Genomic DNA, 20799 nt, shown 5'->3' with positions numbered 1-20799 from the left:
TAGAAATGTTACCGTTTCATATGCAAATCAATGTTCCTAAATTAATTTTTGTTTGTTAGAATTGTTAAAATAAACCTTCCAGAAAAAGAAAATCTATAGATTTGAATTATTAAACTGTATTGACGTAAACAACACTGTAGAATGGATTGAAGAAAATCTAATAATAATTCTGTATGGCACTTTATTACTATTTTAATGACTTGGAAGGTCTATATTTTCCTTCACTTGACATATTTTCATTTCTAAACAACCCATAGTGTTGTCAACATTTTACCTTGGAAACTATGTTACACGCATCATTTTTTCCTATGTGAAAAAGTCATATATTGTGTAAACCCAATACAAATACGAAGATTAGCTGCAAAAATGTCATCACATTTCAAGTCACTGTAGACTGTAGTTACCTCGGCAGAGAGAATGTATGAGTTATGTTATACAATGAAACTGTCAAAACAAAAATGTAAAGTGTCTGTGAGCTATTGTGACATATTTTTAAATATTCATGTGCAGAATGTACTGTACATTTTGAACTTTGACCTCATTTTCTCATCCTAACATATTCGTGTTTACACAGAGGCCAAACTGAGACATGAACCAAAGTCCATGTTGGTTGTGTGAACAGAACTCACCATCAGCATGTCTGTGAGTATCTCCGTATTACCCTGTTTTCTAGTTTCTAGTTAAATGAACATCGTGAAGAACACAGACGATATATGTCATATTTTACAGTGTGGTGCATCGTGGAGTTTAAGCTTCCTTTAACCTTTACCATTTTCTCATACTGTCCTTAATAATGTAATAATAATAACGATATAAAACCTTTTTTGTCCTCAGGGTTCAGTCAGCATAGAGGTGTCTCCCCCTCCTTTGGGTCTAGAAGCTGAGTATGAGACACTTTTCACCCCTGACTCTCTCCTCTTCCTTCATGAGCTGATCTCCACTTTTGATGAGGAGGTGGATCAGGTGAGACAGCTAAAGAAGACAGAGGTCCTGTTTAGTTCAGGTTGAATCATCTGCTCTCCTCCTTCCTCTTCAGGTCCTCTGTTTGCGAGTTTCCAGAAAGGCGCACTTTGACCTCTCAGGTGACCTGCCAAGGTTCCTGGAGGAGACCACACATATCAGGGCAGACCGGACATGGAGGGTGCTCCCTGTACCTCCACGACTCCAGAAGAGACATGTGGACATTGGAGATCTGGCTCCCTGTGATACTCAGCGTTTCATACAAGCTCTCAAGTCACCAGCACAAGGCATACAGGTACCAATGGCAGAGGTGATCCTCATGTTGGTCAGTATGTAACCACAGTCCTGTCTCCGGTTTGTGCAGGTGGACTTTGATGATGGGAACTGTCCCACATTTCACAACCAGATCAGAGGCATTTACAACGTGATGAAGGCGGTGCACGGCCACTTTCCCAGTAAGTGCTTCATTGTTGAAGTTCATGTCAGATAAATCTTCTGTGGTTCATGTTTTCACCTGGAGCTTCTCTGTTCCTCTGCTTCAGATGTTCCACACATTTCTCAGACTCCAGTGCTGATGGTACGTCCTCGTGCATGGAATATGGTGGAGAACAACCTGATGGTAATGTCACATGTCCTTCTATCTATCTATCTATCTATCTATCTATCTATCTATCTATCTATCTATCTATCTATCTATCTATCTATCTATCTATCTATCTATCTATCTATCTATCTACCTGTCAAATGAAACGGCTTTCAAGGACAGATTCAGTAAAACGTGTGTGTGTGTGTGTGTGTGTTTCAGGTCGAGGGTAAACAAGCTCCTGGTCCTCTCTTTGACTTTGGCCTCGTCATGTTTCACTGTGGAAAAATGTTGTATGAAAACAAGAGTGGACCCTTTCTCTACCTGTCCAAGGTAACACACACACACACACACACACACACACACACACACAGTGTCCCCCACAAGGTCAAAATGTCCCCACAAAGATAGGTTTGTACATTTTTGGACCTCCCAAAGATATAAATACAAGTAGACACACAGATTGTGTCACATGTCTCTTATTTTTCAGGTAGAGAGCCACCTGGAGGCCAGACTGTGGAACAAGATCTTTGTGTGGACCCAACAGAAGGTTCACTGTTTATGCACACATCACTTCTTTTTATCAATTATACACTGTTTTTATTTTACATGGCACAAAGAAAAAGTACAGAAATCATTTACCTGGAAAACCTTGTTCTGTGACAGTTTTTGTGTGTTTTTATTTTCCATGTTGTATTCATGATGTCACTTATCCCTGTGTGTGTGTGTGTGTGTGTAGCTCGGTCTTCCCCTGGGCAGCATTAAGGCAACAGTTCTCATAGAAAGTGTCGTCGCAGCCTTTGAGATGGACGAGATTCTCTACGAGCTGCGAGACCACTCAGCAGGACTCAACTGTGGCATGTGGGATTATTCCGCCTCCTTTGTTAACAAGTTTGGTGAGATGCACACTATAATATCATTATTTACTTTTATATATTAAGTCATAATAAAAAGGTGAGTCTTCAGGAAGCCCATGGCCAAGCGGAAAGGGAAGTTGGCTTGTAACAGTAGGGTTGCTGGTTCGAGTAAGGTCAAAGGCCGGGGTTACCCTAACCAAGATACACAATCAATGCTGCTCATTGTTAACTGGACATTGACTGTGTGTGTGTGTGTGTGTGTGTGTTCTCCTCCAGGACACAGATGGACCTTCCTGCTGCCCGATCGCACCAGATACATCAACATGGAGAAACACTTCCTGCACAGCTACATGAACCTGCTGGTTCAGACGTGTCATCAGCGCGGAGCACTGGCCACAGCAGGCATGGCTGCCCTGCTGCTGCCTCACGAGCCGCACAGCGACTCCTACAGGACAGCGGTGGCTACTGTCAGCAGGCAGGGACACACACACACACACACACACAACCATCACAACTTAATGCCAGTGCTTCCCAAAGTGTAGGCCACCACCCCCTAATGGGCCTTAGAGGTACTGCAAGTGGGCTTCTTTCAGGGCCTCAGATCTCTGAAGTTAACTCTTAAACCCTAAATCCTTTTAAGGGCTGACAGAACGTGAGGATCAGCGATAATGTCCTCACACAGCTGCAGGATTGTTTATGTCTTTATCCTTCAGTTAAAACACAGTGCATTGACCTCTGACCCTGTCTCCTCCTCTTTAGACTGAAGTTGCTGGAGATCAGAGCAGGTGTTGATGGTTTTCTGGTTTTTGACCTGGGCTTGATTGAGCCCATGCAGAAAGTAAGTAGTGGATAATGAGCTGTGTATATATATACATATAAATATATATACTTAATATAAATACAGAAGGAAGAGTAATGTTTGTCTGTAGCTCGTGTTTGGGCCAGACTTGAGTCTCTAATCCCGACCAAAGATGCTTCAACTTCCTACTGAGTGAAGGGATCCATCCATCGTCTAGCGCTTCATCCTCCACATCAGGGTCGTGGGGCTGCTCATGTCGATGATAAAGTGGTAGACGATGGAGGGACGATGGGATACTGAGAGCAGATTCGCGTCTTCAAACGTGACCAAACAGACTAAACGATGCTCTTAATCCTTGCCTGCGTGTTTTCTAACTTCCCCCTGCAGCTCTTTGAACTTCACACAGAAGGTGATAATCAGCTTTGCCAGCTTCGTCACGATGTTTCTGTGACAGCTGAAGACCTCGTGACCATGCCTCCGGTCAGTGAAGCAGTCCCACTAAGACACAAATGACTGATGGATGATGGTGTTGTCTTGTGAAAATGACGTTCCCACAGGTGTACATACATGCATATGAACATGTTGGTAGTGAATGTGGTTGGATTTAGGCACGGTCATTAACCTATACTCACCTGGTTAGGACTAGGTTAGGTTAACACCATAACCTGTGTCCAACTCTTCTTTCATTTGGTGTCATACTTACTGCTCCACACCATCTTTGACCTCCTGGTGAGGATGACGCCTCACTTACCTGTAATTAGTTACTAACCTGTAGTTATTAAGTTAGTAATCTGAAGTTACCTGTAATCTAAGTCACTAATGGTGTGTTACTTATTATAAAGAGTTTCAGAAAGTGTGTTACCAATAATACTGACGTTATTATCTTATTGAAACGACAGGATATGCATGAAGTATACTCTAACGTGGTCTATGTTGCTTTAGGGAGGAGTCAATCTTCACAGTTTGAAGTATAACATTGCAGTCGGTGTCCTCTTCGTTAACGCTTGGCTCTCCGGTAAGAACGTGTGTGTGTGTGTGTGTGTGTGTGTGGGGCGTGACAAAGTGTCTGACTGACTCTGTAACCGTGCTCCGTCTCAGGTCACGGCCTCTTTTTCTACAAAGGCAACGTTGAAGATTCAGCCACGGCAGAGATTTCCAGATCACATGTAGGTTTGGGAGAACGTCCGAGTCTGCCTCAGGATCGTAACCTTCTTCTTCTTCTTCTTCTTCTTGAACATGTATCTTTGAATATTTCACACTTAGCAACAGGCAAGTGCACATGATAAGTGGCGATTAGCTACAAATGTGTCCGGATTATTAGATTAAAAATCATGTGAAAAGTGTGAACTAGGCTTTAGTGGGTTTGTTTTTCAATGTGGAAAAGATTTGGAGATCCAAACCCACTTACCACAAACTCCCATGCACCAGATTATGGTCTGTATCAGGTGATTTTATGTGTGTGTGTGTGTCAGGTGTGGCAATGGATCCGCCACCAGGCTCGGCTGCAGGACGACAGCAGGGTGGTGAGCAGGCGGCTGGTGACTGACCTCACAGAGGAGGTCATGGTGGAGCTCAGTGTCCTCTGTCATTCTGTGAGGTAAGATGTACATGAAAGGAGTTCCATCGCGTTCTCTGGATCAAAATCTCAGCCAAAACTTTGCTCCGATAGCTTTCAACAAAAGTGCATCGTTGAGAGGGCAGTGTTGTGGAGATTTGAGTATCAGGTGAGACGACCAAGGATGGAGTTTCTGGAGTCAGGTCAGATCTGAGAACTGAGACAAACAAGGAGATGGTAACCGTTGTGCGTCCGCTGTCATTCTGCCTGCGAGTCCCAGAGTTTTGGTATTTAAAAGGTTTTGGAGAAAAGGGGGAGAGAGGAGATCAAGTCCAGATGTCTGACATCTTCCTCTGCTGATACCTAAGCTCCTTTTCCTCGCCTGGAGTCACCTGAAATTGGAAATTCCAGTCGCAACTTACCGTTTTGGAATGAAGACATTTAGATTTTTCTTGCTCGGGCTCAGGTGTTGAGGTCTGGTGTGTCTTTTCTTCCTCAGGGATAAACAGAGGCTGCACACAGCAGCAGACATATTCCTGGAGGTGGTCCAGAAGAGAGACTTCCCAGAGTTCATCACCACCTACCTGAGCCAGAACCACACTTTCCTCAGCTCCCAGCGAACTGTGGACCTGCACCAGCACCGGTCCAACCTGTGACCTCGTCGCTCAGGGTTGTAGAAGTCGACAGAATTACCCAGTAAAAAGTCAACTGTTTAAAGTCATGCTTGGTTAGAGTTATTGTACGTGTACCGTATTTCAGACACGGATGTGTTTGTAATTTGAAGGCTTATCTTCTGATGGATTGTTCCATACAAAATCGTGTACTATTATATAAAGTTGATTTTCTGACCGTTTGATGACTCAGTTTTTGTCTTTAGTGTTTTCCTGTTACCGCACTTCATCAGTCAGTCAGCACCGTTGTTTATTACGCAGCAGTTTGTCAGCTCTTTTCACTGTGAACAGTCACACCTTCACAATTCATGTGTCCATTCAGATGTTATGGAGTCAATTGACATGATGCAGCGCGTCTCAACCACATATCTATGAATCATCCTCGCTGTTAAAGGTTAAAGGCGACATAGAATGCTTATACTGTCACACATATATGTTAGTTATAGAGGTCTACTTACATATATTAACTTGTTTTCATGATTAAAATCCTCCTAATCGCTGCAAACGAGCCGATCAAAATATCTCCTCACTGACGCTCTCGTCAGCCGCGCTGTTTCAGACCAAAACCAGGACTGTGTTGTGATTGGCCAGCCAATGAGAGCTTTCCCACTGTCCTGTGATTGGCCAGGTACCTGGAAGTGACGCAATAGATAGGCCAGCTCTCAGATACACAGCTCCCCCTCTGGCACGGTGGATGCTCTGCATCTCAGCAGCTACAACGAGAGTAGTTCTTCTTCTTCTTCTGCGGTTGAATGTACGCAACCGGATGTGCCCGGACTAGTGCCCGCACCGGGAGGCGCTACGGTGGTGAGAGGAGTGGTGAGGATTTCTGATGACGACATCAAATTAAGGAAGTGCCGATCCGCTTCGCAGAGCCCAGGAAAACAATACAACACTATTTTCTCAGCAGTGGCTGAACTGTTGTTCTGAAACTTTAGGGTTTCATAAACGAGGTCATGACGCAGATACACACACACAAACGCAGCGTTAATTGGAGCTTCCGGTCTATGTGGCCTTTAATGAAGTGGTTCATTCAGTATAGAATATGAACGTTATTTATTATAAGTATTATTACAGTTCCTCTACCAGTGACTGCAGTGAGTGGGTCTAATCTGGTTTGTTCAGCAGTTTTTGGGGCAGATGTAGATTACAGGATTTTTAGAATTATTCTCACTGTAACAATTCCTTTTGTGTTATCGGTACAGAATCTGTGTTTTACAGATTGTGTACGCAGGGATCGGACTGATCTCTGATATCTGACACCATCACTGAAATGTTACACTTCCGTTTTGCAAACGTTGCTTTTTATTAATCCTTTTGTCAGTTTGTAATATATAAATTACTTTTTTTTTTTTTTTTTAAAAACGTGAGAAACAGATGCACCTACAGGAAAAAGACATGGTGTGAAAACACAGGAGTTATTTAAAACCTGGCCTGTGTTTACAGAGGCCATCGGAGCCGCCGGCCAGTGTCCAGCCACAGTGTCCCACAGTCCACCGCAGTCTCCACATCACACTCCTGTGTTCTCAGTTACAGGAGCAGCTGTGGATCATCTGCTTAAGTCACGCGGGCATCGCCTTCCTCCGTGTGCCGGCTCCCTTTCCTGTCTTGTCCTGCGGTGCTTTAGTCTGTCCGGATCAGTGCAGTGGTGGCGGGGTCTCTCTCTCTCTCTCAGAAGCCAAGGCCCAGGATGTGAGGGTGGGGGGGGGGGGGGGGGATGAGGAAACGGGTGTGTTGGCGGACTAAGGCGTCTGGCAGCGTGTTCACTTCACCTCCTTGTTCTCCTCTGTTTTTGTTTCTTGACTGAGGTCACATTTCGTTGGCCATGTCGTCGTGTTCTCCCGCCGAAAGGTCGCCGTTGGCGCTGAGTGCGATGCTGTTGTCTTGGTAACCGGGAGGCATGAAGGCCAGGCAGTAGGGGAAGATCTTATGGCAGGCGGCTCTGTAGGCCTCGGCAGCCTTCTGCTGACCCTCGCCCAGCTGCCCTGCACTCAGAGCCTCCAGCACCTCAGTGCACACCTACACACACACACACACACACACACACACACGGTTAATATGGGAATCACAGCATCACGATATCTGTCTCACTGAAGAAAACAAAATGTCAGTGAAAAGTTAAAAGTGCAGGATTTTACCGTACTGTTCTAAAGAGAACCGTACTGTTCTAAAGAGAACCGTACTGGTCCACAGAGAACCGTACTGGTCCAAAGAGAACTGTACTGTTCTAAAGAGAAGTGCACCGTGATGGAAACACAGGCGCCTGCTGTGTGATGTGTGGCAGAGAAGTTACCTGGATGCTTCTACCAGACAGTGACTCATCCAGGGCTGTAGCGATCTCACAGGCCATCTTATCAGAGGACGGTTCCAGGTAGAACATCATCTTAGCAGCTGAGCGACAAAAGAGACACACACACACACACACACTTAATCTGGATAAAAAGTTGTATCCTTCAATGGGACTAAATATCTCCTTGGACTTTAATTGTTTCTAATATACATTCATATTATGGAAAAAGCTTTCCACGATTTTATTTGCAGAGGACACAAAGGTCTTTTTCATTTGCAGATCCTGAAACCTTCTAAATAACCTGCTAAATAAAGAGCTTCAGAAGTTCAACAAACAATCACTTAACATAAAAAAACAAATCATGCTGTAATTTAAATTTTTAATCCTATTCGAACATCAAATATTCTAAACTCCAGTGCATGAGAGCAAGTGAAAATAATGCAGTATTCACAGTATGTTGAGAGAAGAGGAGCAGCTAATTCGATGCATTCAAGGACCCTGGGAAATGTCCTGGGAAAGCATTCAAGAAACCTGTTCAGTTTCATCACGTCAGCAAACACAAATCTGCCACCTCTTTTTTTGGCCTTTTTTAAACAAGATTATGAAACATCACATGAACTGATGCAATTTTTGTAATCAAATGAATAATCGAGTGCTTGTCATCCCTGGTAGATATCTTCAGAACAAGCACCAAGAATAATAATTGGTGCAAGTAATTCCTCTCAGCCTTTATTAGTGCTCGCGTGTGTGTGTACCAGCCAGTCGGTGTGGGATTGAGTTGGAGTGTTGGCTCAGGTAGCTCTTGTTGAAGCTCTGAGGGTTGCTCTCGCCAAACAGTCTGATGATCTCCTGCTTCAACACGGTCCTCACTGGCTCGGCCAAGTCTGGACCTTCACTCACTGCGCACACACACACACACACACACACACACACACACACACACACACACACACACACACACACACACACACACACACACACACACACACACACACACACACACACACACACACACACACACACACACACACACACACACACACACACACACACACACACGACAACAACAAAGATGTTACAGAAAACCACAGACTTGGGATCAAAATGAATAAGCGATGAGTTCAGAAGTTCAGTTTTTAAAAGACGGTGATCACATGTAGACACAGCTTCTGTTTTAACCCTCTCACGTTTTACACACACACACACACTTCCTAAACCAGCACGTAAAGAAGAGTTTTCAGGTTTGAGGAGCAGTTTTAGATGTTGGAGGGTGAGGATGGTGGCCGAACTCTCCTCGCTGTAGATGATGCTGTTCTGTGCATTCACATCATATTTACAAGATTCAAGAAGTTTTTATTGTCATTATGAGGACATAATGAAATTTTTGAGCACATTCCTGGTATTTATGAGAGCCAGATAAATGTCACATAGTTAGATTCAGAGTCACACTGTCCTTCATGCAACTTTGTTACGTGTCCCTCGTAGACACAGCAAATAAAACATCAACAGTGTGATATTCACCTCCTCTGAAGAAGCGCACTAGACACTGGTGCAGCCACGGGTTGGAAGGCTCTATGGTTACAGCTCTCTTTATGGACTGCAGCATCAGCAGATACTTCTCTGCAGGAGGAAAGAGTTAAATATGACATTAGTTCCAACAACTATGAGTGAAATCACGGTTTCTTTTTGCTCACTCTAACCGTCTGACCTTTCCTGAAGTAGATCTCAAAGGCCAGGAGGTGAGTCTCAAGCTTATTGCGCACCAAGTTCTTCAGAGGGATGAGGAACTTCACTGCCTCCTCCAGAGGATTTTCCGGCTGGTGAAACAAGTAAACCATGCACCGTCAGGATCACTGTATCACACATCATTACATCAACATGCTCCAACAAGTGAGCCCACCTTGGCCAGTTTGTCTGGTATTAGCTCCTCTTTTGGGCCTCCTATCTCCTCATCATCATCCTCCTTCTTCTTCTTCTGGTTCTTCAGCTGCTTCTCCTTCTCAGCGTTCTTCTTCTCCTCTTCCAGCTGCGCCTTCTTCTGGGCTCTGCGCTGCTTATTGCGCAGCTTTTTCATCTCCTTGTCCGTCAGGTTCTCTACAAGGAGAAGAAAGTAAGAAAGGGTGGTTACTAGGGATGAGGCGACAGAATACTCAGTACTGGTCTGACACTGGTCAAAGATACACAATCCAAAAATCCTCATGTTTCACTATGCACATTTGAATGTAAATACAAATCAGCAACAGCATGAGAAGAATATCAGAAGAATTACATGAACACATGATTCTCCATCATTAGGACTGGACTTTGGGCCCCATGAGGACTACTGAATGTGAATTTCTCTGTGAGATGAATAAAGTATCTATCTATCTATCTATCTATTGGTCCTGCCAAGGTCAGTGTTCACATCAGAATGGAGGGAATACACACACACACACACACACTGACCAGTGTTAGCCTGGTTTTCCTTGTTGTCGTCAGTCAGAGGCTTGTCGTGCAGAGCTAAGTAGATCTGGATGGCGGTTCGAGCGGCTTTGAAGAAGAACGGGTGCTGCCGCAGGATGTCCTCCAGCTTCAGCAGGTCCACGTAGGATCGCAGCGTCATCTTCCTCATACAGTAAGTGTGGAAGTCAAACTGGTCGTCTGTGATCTCCACAAAGTGCTGATGGGGAGGGAAAGAAGATGACATGAATATCATTTTAAAGATGAGATGAGATAAAGATGTTTATCTGGAGTCTGGTCTGTATGTAGCTGCTCACTCTCTCAATCTCATGGCACTTCTTCAGGGCCTCTCCAAACTTGTTCATGGCCTTGTAGGCCAGGGCACACTCGGTCTGGAACCACATGCACTGCATCTCGTTCATGTTCTCCACAGCAGAGGTCCCCTCCTACAACACACACACACACACACACACATTATTATTATGTGAAGCTGCAGCCAGTGAATTCAGTAAAGTCGAGGTAGCATATGTTTTATCTGATGGACGGAGTCAAGCGAGGGACAGGAGAGACTCATGACCTGTTCGACTAATAATCCATTAGTTAATTAATCACCAACTATTCTGATTACTCTATTTTGAGTGTTTTTAGCTTCTTAAATGTGAATATTTCCTGGTTTCTTTGGACCAAATAACAAAGACATCATTGAAACTGAATCATTTTGTTTTGTGGACAAAACAAGACATTTGAGAACATCATCATTTCAAGGTTTGGGAAACAAGCGATCGACAATTTTCTGACCACACGACTAATCAAGGAAATCGACTGATGAATCAGTTATGAAAATGATTGTTCAAAATAATAATAAGTATGTTTTTCATATTTTGTCCCAACAACTTTATCTGGATGTAAAGAGACTGTAACACAACGAGTCTAAGAAACACATTGCAGATTATAGCTTTAACTATGCTTCTTTTGAATTAGTTAATATAGTGCTTTCAAACATGTAATGAAAGGTTGATGAGATTTTTTATATGCTTGTATGTTTTGTATATTTGTTTCATGTCTTTTTATGAAATTAAAAACTTACAATGAGTTACACTAATTCAACAACAAATGTTGAGGATTATTAACTGGGTAACAACTGTATTATTCATTTATTGTGCTGTATTCACTGGGCGAGACACCGAATCACACAAAAAAGGACATTGTCATAGTGCGACAAGTGGTTTTAAGAAAGCATAAAGAAACAAATGACAGATTATAGATTTAATTGGAGCAGTAGTTTTTGTAATCCTGCTAAAGTCTGACAGTTCACACAGTTAAATATCATTTTATTCACTGGAATCAAACCTTTTCTGCCCTCACTGACCCAACAACACAACTCTCCATCCATCTGATGGAGGAAAATCAACATCTCAACACGCCGTCCACGCGCACACACACACACACACACACACACAATGCTTCTCTCACCCGAGTGAACTTGGAGCACATCTCCTCGGCTTCTTTGACGAGGCCAGCCTTCAGCATGTACTTGGCACACTTGGAGTTGACAAAGCGGTCGGCGGTGTCCAGGGCCTGAGCCTCGTCCATCCATCGAACCGCCTCCTTTATGTTACCTGCATGCTGCCGGATGGAGGGTACAGGTGTGAGGGACGGGGAAGGTTTCACAGAGCAGAGACACAGTAAATAAAACACACACGTGTGCATTTGTGCGACACCTTGTAGATCTTGGCCTTGATGAGGAAGAGCTCGATGAGTGTGGGCGTGCTGTCGATGGCGGTGTTGATGTACTCCAGAGAGAGGACGGACTGGCCGATGAAGTCAAAATGCTGTGCCAGGAAATACTGTACCCACAACAGGGTGGTGGGAGGCTCCTCCTTCCCATTATCTGCACACACACACACACACACACATCAGCTGCAGTTAGATAACGCTGTGTTTCTATCATAGTACAGTACAGTACAGTTTGGAATGGTCAGGCATTTTTCTTTAGCCTTCTTTTAGCCCAATCAGCTGACTGTTGTGGGTGGAGCTGGCCATTTTACTGTGATACCCCTGTAGGATATTGGTTATTTTGGTGCTATTTCTAATGGAAACACAAAATAATGCATTCTGTACCAAACCAAAGTGTTCACCTCGACAAAAACACGGCTCAAATGTGTGATTTAAATCATGACAAATAAATAAATCACTCACCGTTTTCACTAAACATTCGACAGCCTTTTAAACACGTTTCATAGCCAACGACTAACTCCTCGATGACAGTGACCTGTGACATGAGAAGAAAACACGTTTCAGATTCTGACGGGTCAAATATGGACGTAAACGTGACATTTAAAGCCCACGTACCTTGGTTTTATCAGTGTAGAGGGATTTGAGGGTGGTGAAGACGGGCGGACAGCCTTTACTGAAGTTCATCCTTAAGTAGCTGTCCAGACACTCACGGAACTTCTCACCTGTCCGGTGCAACACACAGGGTTAAAGCAGTGAGATTTAGAGTCTATGACGATGTGTCAGACTTTAGGGCTTATCATGACATTCAAAATTGAGTTTCGATATGTGGTTCATCAACCTTTACCAAGGTCAAATTCAAGCACTTTTAAAGTTATTTTAAAGGCTTTTCCAGCACATTGCAGCTGTAGTAAATTATACTCATATTTCTCTCTTTCCATCACAATCAAAGCAATAGAATTCTGCTATAAAACAACCAAACTAAAGTAAACTGTTCAGTCAATAAGCTATTTTTAAAGAAATACAGTCATGATTAAAAGTCAAGCTTTTTCAAGGATTTTAAGCACTCATATGAACCCTGACATTTGACTCCAGATGGTATTTGAGTGAATTATACACTTTCTTTAGCAGCAGTAGAAAATACAACATTAAAAACTACAATATAACCACTTTTTATAAAGACTTCTATGCAGCAGGTGTTGCTGGTGGTTCTGTGTTTACCTGTGAGGAAACTAAGAGGCAGCCTTCGTGAAACAAGGCCTTTAGGAAACTTCACCAGGGAATCCTCGTAAATCTTGTGACGCTCCTCTATACTCTCTGAAGAAATGCACAAGAGACGGTGAGGTGTGAGTAGACAAAGAATCCACAAACCAAGACCATGATAAGACACAGTGGGACATGTGGACATGGAGCAACACAGGTTGGCATCATAATGGACACCAAGTCTGAGAGCAAACATCTCAGAGTCAAATGATTTTATCAAAACAATTAAGCAAAGAAATCCATGGAGATTACAGCACAATGGACATAATCTAATGTGTTCCTGGGTTCATTGTTCCATTTATCTCTTGTGTTTTAGTGGTTTACATCATGATGGGTCCATTTGTTCTTGTTTTAAAATGAACAAAATTGAAGAATTCATTAAACCTTAATAGAAAATAAATAAAAGTTAGGTGGAGCCTGAGAATATTGTTCACCTGGCATTAAGGCTTTCTCCAGGCCTTGGTAGTAGGCCCAGTTCTCAGGATTCCTCTCCTGGAGTTTCATGTAGACCTCTGAAGCTTCCTGTGGTCTCTCCAGCCTTAGCAGCAACTCTCCTACACACACACGGGGACAAGTTGTTCACTATCAACACAAACCAATCACATTCATCTTCACAAACTGCAGCAGGTGAGAATGTTGTCACTCAGCTCACCTCTAGTCTCCTCCACAGCGAGTTTGTCACAGATCTGTTTTTCATAGTTGTTGAGGTGATCGAGGGCCTCCTTGTGCAGACTGGCCTCCCTCAGGACCTGGTTCTGATACAGCAACAGCTCACTGTACTCGTAGTCCACCTTGTCTGGAGATGTCTGCCAGACAGAGAGAGCGTGAAGTTGGTGACTATACGTGTATTGACCAAAACTATGTGAAGGAACTCTGTTCAAGGAACTAAGAGGTTCTTGCTCGTGACAGATTAGACATGTCATTCCACTTTAGTCCATTAGGAGGCAGAGGACTCTTCAACAATGTTTACCACAGAATTCATTAAATCAATGGCTCACATCAGAGAGTTAAACGGCCTGATATGAGCCAATCAACAGCCTAAGTCTAATGAGAGCACTTTGTCCAGAACCATTCGTAATTTCATAATGCAACAGCTATTTTTGGAGCGTAGCACTCAACATAAAAGCCTATTACTGAAGCACAACCTCCTTTTTCAAAAATAAACTTCACTGCTCCTTATATAAGAGACAATAAATAAATGGACAGTGAAATGAAACATGGACATGAATCGCTGTCACATTGACATCATCACTAACAGGTGTGAGGTATCATGACTTGCGTCAGTAAAATGCTACACAGTATCAGTAGTGAGGGATTGTTGGCACCGTGTTGTCACACAGCTCAGGTCTCAAACTTGCATGTCATGTTTCGGGGCCACTTTGACAGGACTGTATTTGCAAAGAACAATCTTCTCTGATACAATCTCCAGGCTGAAAAAATGGTTTTCGTGAATTCTCATAATCCATATTTTTAGCTTGAGTTCAATTATTTTAACTTCAGTGTGATTTGCCTTGAGAAATGTTTGCAGAAATCCTGACAGTTTGGCAGAGCCGTCGACAGGCTGACCTACCTGTTGTGTTTTGCGGAATTCCTCAACGATCTTCGCAGCCATCTCAAAGTCCTCCAACAGGTGATAGGCCACGGCATATCCGATCCACGAAGCCCGCTGGGCTGGACGGAGCTGCAGCAGCTGGTAGCGAGTCTCCTGAAAAGAGACAAGCGTGGCGACCAACTGTTAGTGCTTGTTTGAGTTGGCTGTTAAGACCATCTTCCAGTTGTACCAATCTGTCAGCCACTCCTCTGTCTGTCTTCACCATCTAACTTTTCATCTGATGCAGTAGAAGGAGTAACCATCTTGTCCTGAGGCCTTCCATCTACATCTGTCTGAGGCTGTTCTCACCCTGTATCCCTCCAGGTCTCTCATCTGGATCTGCAGCAGGGACAGATCTCGCAGAATCTGCAGGTTGTCCTTGTCCCACTTCAGAGCGTTGCGGTAACACTTGATGGCCTCGTCGTACTTTTTGTCCGAGCGCTGCAGCAGACCATAAACATGCCAGCCTGAGAGGGTGAGTGAGTTCAGGAAAAACAAACATCTGAGATTCTACCTTTCTTTGCAGCAGACAGAGACAAACTGCACGTGTTTAACAGGAAACGCAGGGAGCACTGATGACTGATGAAAGGATACAGACGTGACTCTTGAGGTCATTGCGCAGGCCTCGTCTCACCAGGTCGTAGGCCTCTTCCTTCTTACCCAGACAGTTGAGGGTTAAACCCTTCATGGCCAGTGTCTCTGGAACACAGAGCAGACAGGGAGATAAAGTAACATGAAAGAAAATCAAAGTTCATTAAGAATGCCATGGTTACTAGAGGTGCCAAAAAAAATCATTCTTATCCTCAAAGATTCTAAATTGGTTCAAATTGGGTTCTTTTTTTTTTTGATTGGCAAACCCTGTTTGATTTCAAATGACCTGCTACGTCATAGAAAACCCCAGCTTCTCTTTTATGACAACATACAACAGTATGTCATACCCTCACATTCATTGTTCAGGTTATGCCCAGGATATCTGTGCAAGTTCCGCTTCATTTTTATCTTGGATTTGCTTGCATTTACAATAGTTCATGACGACAGAAACTGGTGCTTGTACAAAGCTACACTACACAAATCAATGATAGTAGCTATTAAACTTTCCTCTTTCTGTTTCTCCACATTTTCCACTTTCACAAAAAGCCTCAGTCACCTGGACTGAAACATTATGAATGTGAAAAGTGGAGCTGTGGCTTCATCTAAAACAAACAGGTACTTAGTTATGACAAACGACATAATGTCTTAGTTAAATCATGTTAGATACAAACAGGTGCTATTAATCCAGACAATTGTTTAATCTAATCTGAGGATATTGCTGTCCATTTTAGTCAATGACATGTGATGTTTCACACCGTGTCATGCAGCTCCTTCCCTTACCTCCATGCTCAGCAAACTTTGGGTTGCCCAGGATCTGTTTGCAGAACTTCAGTCCGTTCCTGTACTGCTTGTGCTCATAACACCTCTGCAAAGACAGACAGCGCAGATTTTTAACAGGGTACTTGAGGCCAGGAGCCTGCTGTTCTTTGCTGAGGTCGGTTCAGAGTGAAGGAAACGGACACTGAAAGTGTGCTGAATGCAAATATAGTGGTAACTGGTCATTCCAGCTACAGGCAGGAGCAAAGGCTGCCTCCTTGACAGGACACTCAATGAGAGGCTGGAACAGCGACACTGACTGAAGAGAGCAGCAGGACATGAATCATGATGATGAGGGCTGGTGATGTCAGACAGGCAGTCAGATGGATAAGCCTGGTTTAGAGCAGACACAAGGAGTTTACTGCCAACTCATACTAATGTTAGAATACCACAGTGACAGCAGTGAGGGGTGCTAAATTCTGTTACTCCACCGAGGTGTGTTTCCCGACACCTCCATCAGTGGTTCAGCTCAGGTTAAGGCTGGAAACACATTTCATTGGGGAAACAGGTTTTGACACAGTAATAATATGTGAATGCCATGGACAGGAACATGAGCAAAACATTAAACAAATTAAAAATACTTCATTACATCCTGCAGAACAGTCTGTCTGGTTGAACAATTAATCACAATTTGGAACAACGCAATTAGCAAATCATAAATGCTGCACTTCACAATATAACTTCATACGTTAGTATCTTAGTGTCCATGTATCCATAGTTTCTCATATCCTATGCAGTGTCTGTTTAAAACCTGCAAATCAAATCGCTATTTCAATAACTGGCAGAAAAACAAGTAGACATTTTCTATAAATTGATCAGGGCTGCAACTAGCGATTATTTTAATAATCATTTAACCTGACGATTATTTTCTTGAGTAATCGTTTGGTCCATAAAATGTCAGAAAATGTTGATCAGTGTTTCTCAAACATAGAAAGGACGATGTTCTCAAATGTCTTGTTTTGTCCAAAAACTACTCTGTTTAATGATTTCTTTGTTATATGGAGCAAAGAAACCAGAGACAAATTCACATTTAGGAAGCTGAAAAATCAGAAAACTTTCCTTAAAAACACCCAAACCGATTAATTGATTGTCAAAATAGTTGACAATCAATTTAGTAATCGATTCATCATTTCAGCCTTACTACTGACTGCAACGACTGATTGATTAATCAATTACTAAATGAACCATAAAATAAATGTATGAGTTTGATATAATTAATAATAACTACATCTTCTTACATTTTGCAGCTTCTTAAAGTGAATGTGAGAGAGAGAGAGTGTGTGTGTGTGTGTGAGGGGGGGATTTGTGATTCATATCACAAATCATCTGAATAATCATTTTGAGGTTTGAAAAACAATGGTCAGCAGTGTTTACTATTAATAAAACCATTACACGTAGACTTTTCAGAATGTCTACGTTTGATATTTAAAGCTTTAACAACGACTATAACTCACTTCTCATGTTCACCCTAACATTTGAAAATGAGTGCATGAAGTTTGGTTGCACGAGCAGCCGCTGGTACCTGTGCCGGGCTCAGAGTCAGACATCGGCTCACACACACACACACACACACACACTCCACAATAACGACGTCTATTTCTAAATAATAAAAACAAGTCATTTATGAATAACATCAACGGACAGTGAAGTCAAAACAAGCACAGACTCCGGCGTGAAACGAGTAAACACGGAACTATTACAGGTGTCCGGCTAACTTGTGTGTAGCTGTCATGTGTCAGTCACGCTGCACAGCTACGCGTGCACAGCTAGGACCCCACGTCACGGCCTCACAGCCTTCTACTGTAGCTTTCCTCACAACTAGCGGTTCTATAACAACAGGCTCAGTGATAACTGCGCTGGATATTTCGCGACTCTCGAGCTTCTCGTCACAACTGACGGCTACTTGGCAAACTAGCGTTAGCTTGCTAGCTAAAGGTTGTGTGAGGCACTACCAGAATTCTCTTGAAGAGCGCGTTCTCTTTCGGCGGGAGGCTGATAGACGGCATCGTGCTGGCTTCCTATGCCTCTGTCGGGTGGAACATGGATGATATCCTCTCGGAGTCGGAGATGTCAGGGTGTTTCGGGCTCGTCGGGCTCGTCGGGCTCCTCGCTCACGTGTTGAAGCAGAGGCCCCCCTTCCGAGCAAAATGGCCGAAGTGACTTTTGTGAGTCTGCGTGTGTCAGAGACAAGAAACATGCGTGGTGTTTAAACACAAGTCTACACACACACACACACACACAGCACAGAGTTTTCGTCTTTCAAATAATTCCCCCCACTTCACTTAATATGTCAGCACGCTCCAACTGCTTGTGTCGCATTAATATAAAATATAAACCATCTTGTTTCACAGTTATTAAAACACGTGGATATGTGTCAACTTAACAAGAGTCATTTCAAAAGCCGAATTACAGCCGAACAGTTGGTCATAATGATTGGTGTCTTATATACCTTTGTAAACATGTGTTTGCAAACAATGAAGGAATAAAACGTGACTCATTTGTTATCAACTACTTTAGCACAAAGCTAATTCACAGGTTTCATACTGTAATAAGAATGATACTAACCGTGTTACGGAGATATACTCACTTGACAAAGGTGTTTATTTACACATGCATTTCTATTACGACTGTAACTGAGGAGTCGTTCGACTTATCTGTGATCTTCGGAGGATGTAGTACTCCTGTCAGGAAAAGTAATCGACCGCGGAGCGACAGTCGGACACAGGAGCAGTTCCTGAGCTAAAATGACTTTCAAGCGCCTTTTATTCAGAGCTGCTCTCAATAACAGAGGTAAATATGACACAAATGCTTCTTACTGAAAACGCCTTAGTTTAGTGTGCGTTTCATCATGCTTACGAAAACAGCGTGGACGACGTTGTTATTGTTAAGCCTGACCTTAGCTTAGCATTCCCGTAGCAGTGTGTAATCCGTCACACATGCGACATTTCTCCTCGTTCGGTTTTTATTATGGTTCGTTTGTTCATGTATTCCTTATATTGGGTATTTGGTTCAGGGTTGTGCGCAATATTTCACCGACATACTTCCACTCTAACGTATTTACGTCAAAGTTGCTGCCCTAACTCGCTGCTCATAGCGGTTTAGATGTGTTTGAAGCGACTTTAGGGGATACAGGGTAAATAAAGGGACCTGAGTAAACCCTGACCTGTACATCAAAACTCACCAGCCTAACACCAAAGAGTGACCTCCCCTGGCGGGGTGCAAGGCTGCAGGCTACTTAGTGAACAGGAGGCTTTTAATTACACACTGCAAGCAAGCTTTGAAGATAATAGTTATTTATATTGATGTACAATTTATGAACTTTCATATTGTGCATTTGGAATCTTTGTAGCTGTTGTTGTTTTCCTATTTCCTATGTTTTATTTTCCTTTATTGTACTGTGAGTTTTATTTTAGTTTAAACATGTTAACTTTCTGATTCTTTGTGCTGCCTCGACCTTTCCTCTCTCTCTCTCTCAGTTGGATCGAGGTCTGCTTTCACGAGTTCAAAGACAGACTTCACTAACCCCAACTGGCTGCGTGTTGGACTTGCCTTTGGAACATCAGCTTTCATTTGGGGCCTGGTAAATGCTCACATAATTCAATGCACATAATTGTATTTACATGTATTTTGTCCAATTAATTAAAATTAAAAGCTTTTTTTTCGTCTGAATTGTAATATTCAGATACAGGTTGAACACACAACAGTGTCTGATCTTGATTTTTAAACATGTGCTGCATCCATTGCTATTATCATGACATTAGAACATAGACGTATAGCCCCCAGTTTCTTATGAATATCACATCTTCCTCCTGCAGCTATTCAAGCAGCACAGCGCAGATGTACATGAGTATAAACTTAGAAATGGCCTGGAGTAACCCCACACACCGGTGAGTGTCATTCTCATGAAACTAAAATGTTTCACTTATAATCTTATAACTAAAAATGTATTAATACATACAATGTTGTTATTGTTTTTTGTCTTTTGCAGGAGGTTGACGGGTCTTAACTGATGCACCCGTTTCTCTGATTCCTCACCATTGTGTTCTGTGTAAATTAAACATGTGACGTGAAATAAGTCGTGAGTCGTCATCATTCTCTCCACATAAACTCAGTTTACAGTTGCTGGTATATTACCACAGATATGTGTCAGATCTGTATTTAATGTATGTATGTATGTAATGGATCAAATATTTCAATTTGAAATGAATGACTCCATCTTGCACCTACGTGTTTCTCCAGCAGTGACAACATAAAGCTTTGTATGCAAATGAGGAAGAATGGCTGCAACCAAATATATATGTATGTATATATATATATATATATGTATGTATATATATATATATATATGTATGTATATATATATATGTGTATGTGTGTGTATATATATATATATATATATGTATATGTATGTGTGTATAAATATAAAGTTCGTATTTCATTCAGGGCAACAGGTGCACAACCAGTATGACTGTCAGTTTCCACCACTTTGAAAAAAGGACACGGTCAAGTCATAATTATGAAATATTAAGTCATGATTTTGAACTAGTGTCTCAAAAGTATGAGATACTAAGTCATGATTTTGAGGTAGTATCTCATACTTTTGAGATGCTAAGTCATACTAATGAAATAAATACTATATCAACATTAAGT

At 42.5% G+C, this 20799-nt stretch overlaps 2 protein-coding genes across 2 annotated transcripts; one reads left to right on the top strand and one right to left on the bottom strand.

Annotated features, from left to right (window-relative positions):
• Window positions 1-102: 102 nt before the first annotated feature.
• On the top strand, window positions 103-5617 carry ugl (ureidoglycolate lyase). Its single transcript, XM_058650438.1, has 15 exons — window positions 103-642; window positions 835-963; window positions 1037-1255; window positions 1325-1415; window positions 1503-1579; window positions 1766-1876; window positions 2034-2093; window positions 2283-2439; window positions 2677-2875; window positions 3160-3238; window positions 3587-3679; window positions 4142-4214; window positions 4298-4365; window positions 4672-4796; window positions 5254-5617. The coding sequence occupies exons 1-15, from the start codon at window positions 637-639 to the stop codon at window positions 5408-5410; spliced, it is 1644 nt and encodes a 547-aa protein (XP_058506421.1). The 5' UTR covers window positions 103-636; the 3' UTR covers window positions 5411-5617.
• An 806-nt stretch (window positions 5618-6423) lies between these two features.
• On the bottom strand, window positions 6424-18952 carry LOC131472939 (N-alpha-acetyltransferase 15, NatA auxiliary subunit-like). The gene is made up of 21 exons (XM_058650437.1): window positions 18715-18952; window positions 18102-18320; window positions 16114-16198; window positions 15337-15441; window positions 15052-15209; window positions 14722-14856; window positions 13804-13957; window positions 13586-13705; window positions 13110-13205; window positions 12507-12613; window positions 12354-12426; window positions 11876-12045; window positions 11628-11780; window positions 10472-10600; window positions 10161-10374; window positions 9616-9809; window positions 9424-9532; window positions 9237-9335; window positions 8471-8614; window positions 7719-7816; window positions 6424-7444 (listed from the first exon to the last, which is right to left on the bottom strand). The coding sequence occupies exons 2-21, from the start codon at window positions 18153-18155 to the stop codon at window positions 7235-7237; spliced, it is 2607 nt and encodes an 868-aa protein (XP_058506420.1). The 5' UTR covers window positions 18156-18320; window positions 18715-18952; the 3' UTR covers window positions 6424-7234.
• Between the last annotated feature and the right edge of the window lie 1847 nt (window positions 18953-20799).

This window comes from Solea solea, chromosome 14 (genome assembly GCF_958295425.1).
Source record: "Solea solea chromosome 14, fSolSol10.1, whole genome shotgun sequence".
In the NCBI taxonomy this organism is placed as follows: Eukaryota; Metazoa; Chordata; class Actinopteri; order Pleuronectiformes; family Soleidae; genus Solea; species Solea solea.
The sequence above is the reverse complement of the archived record's forward strand: the minus strand, read 5'-3'. Positions and strand labels throughout refer to the sequence as shown.

Coding starts and splice junctions, on each gene's coding strand:
- ugl (XM_058650438.1), top strand. Junction 4,215..4,297: donor CGTTAACGCTTGGCTCTCCG/GTAAGAACGTGT, acceptor GCTCCGTCTCAG/GTCACGGCCTCTTTTTCTAC. Junction 4,797..5,253: donor GTCCTCTGTCATTCTGTGAG/GTAAGATGTACA, acceptor TTTCTTCCTCAG/GGATAAACAGAGGCTGCACA.
- LOC131472939 (XM_058650437.1), bottom strand. CDS start 18,155: ATGCCGTCTATCAGCCTCCCGCCGAAAGAGAACGCGCTCTTCAAGAGA. Junction 13,958..14,721: donor AATTCCGCAAAACACAACAG/GTAGGTCAGCCT, acceptor TCTGTCTGGCAG/ACATCTCCAGACAAGGTGGA. Junction 11,781..11,875: donor TCAAGGCCAAGATCTACAAG/GTGTCGCACAAA, acceptor TCCATCCGGCAG/CATGCAGGTAACATAAAGGA.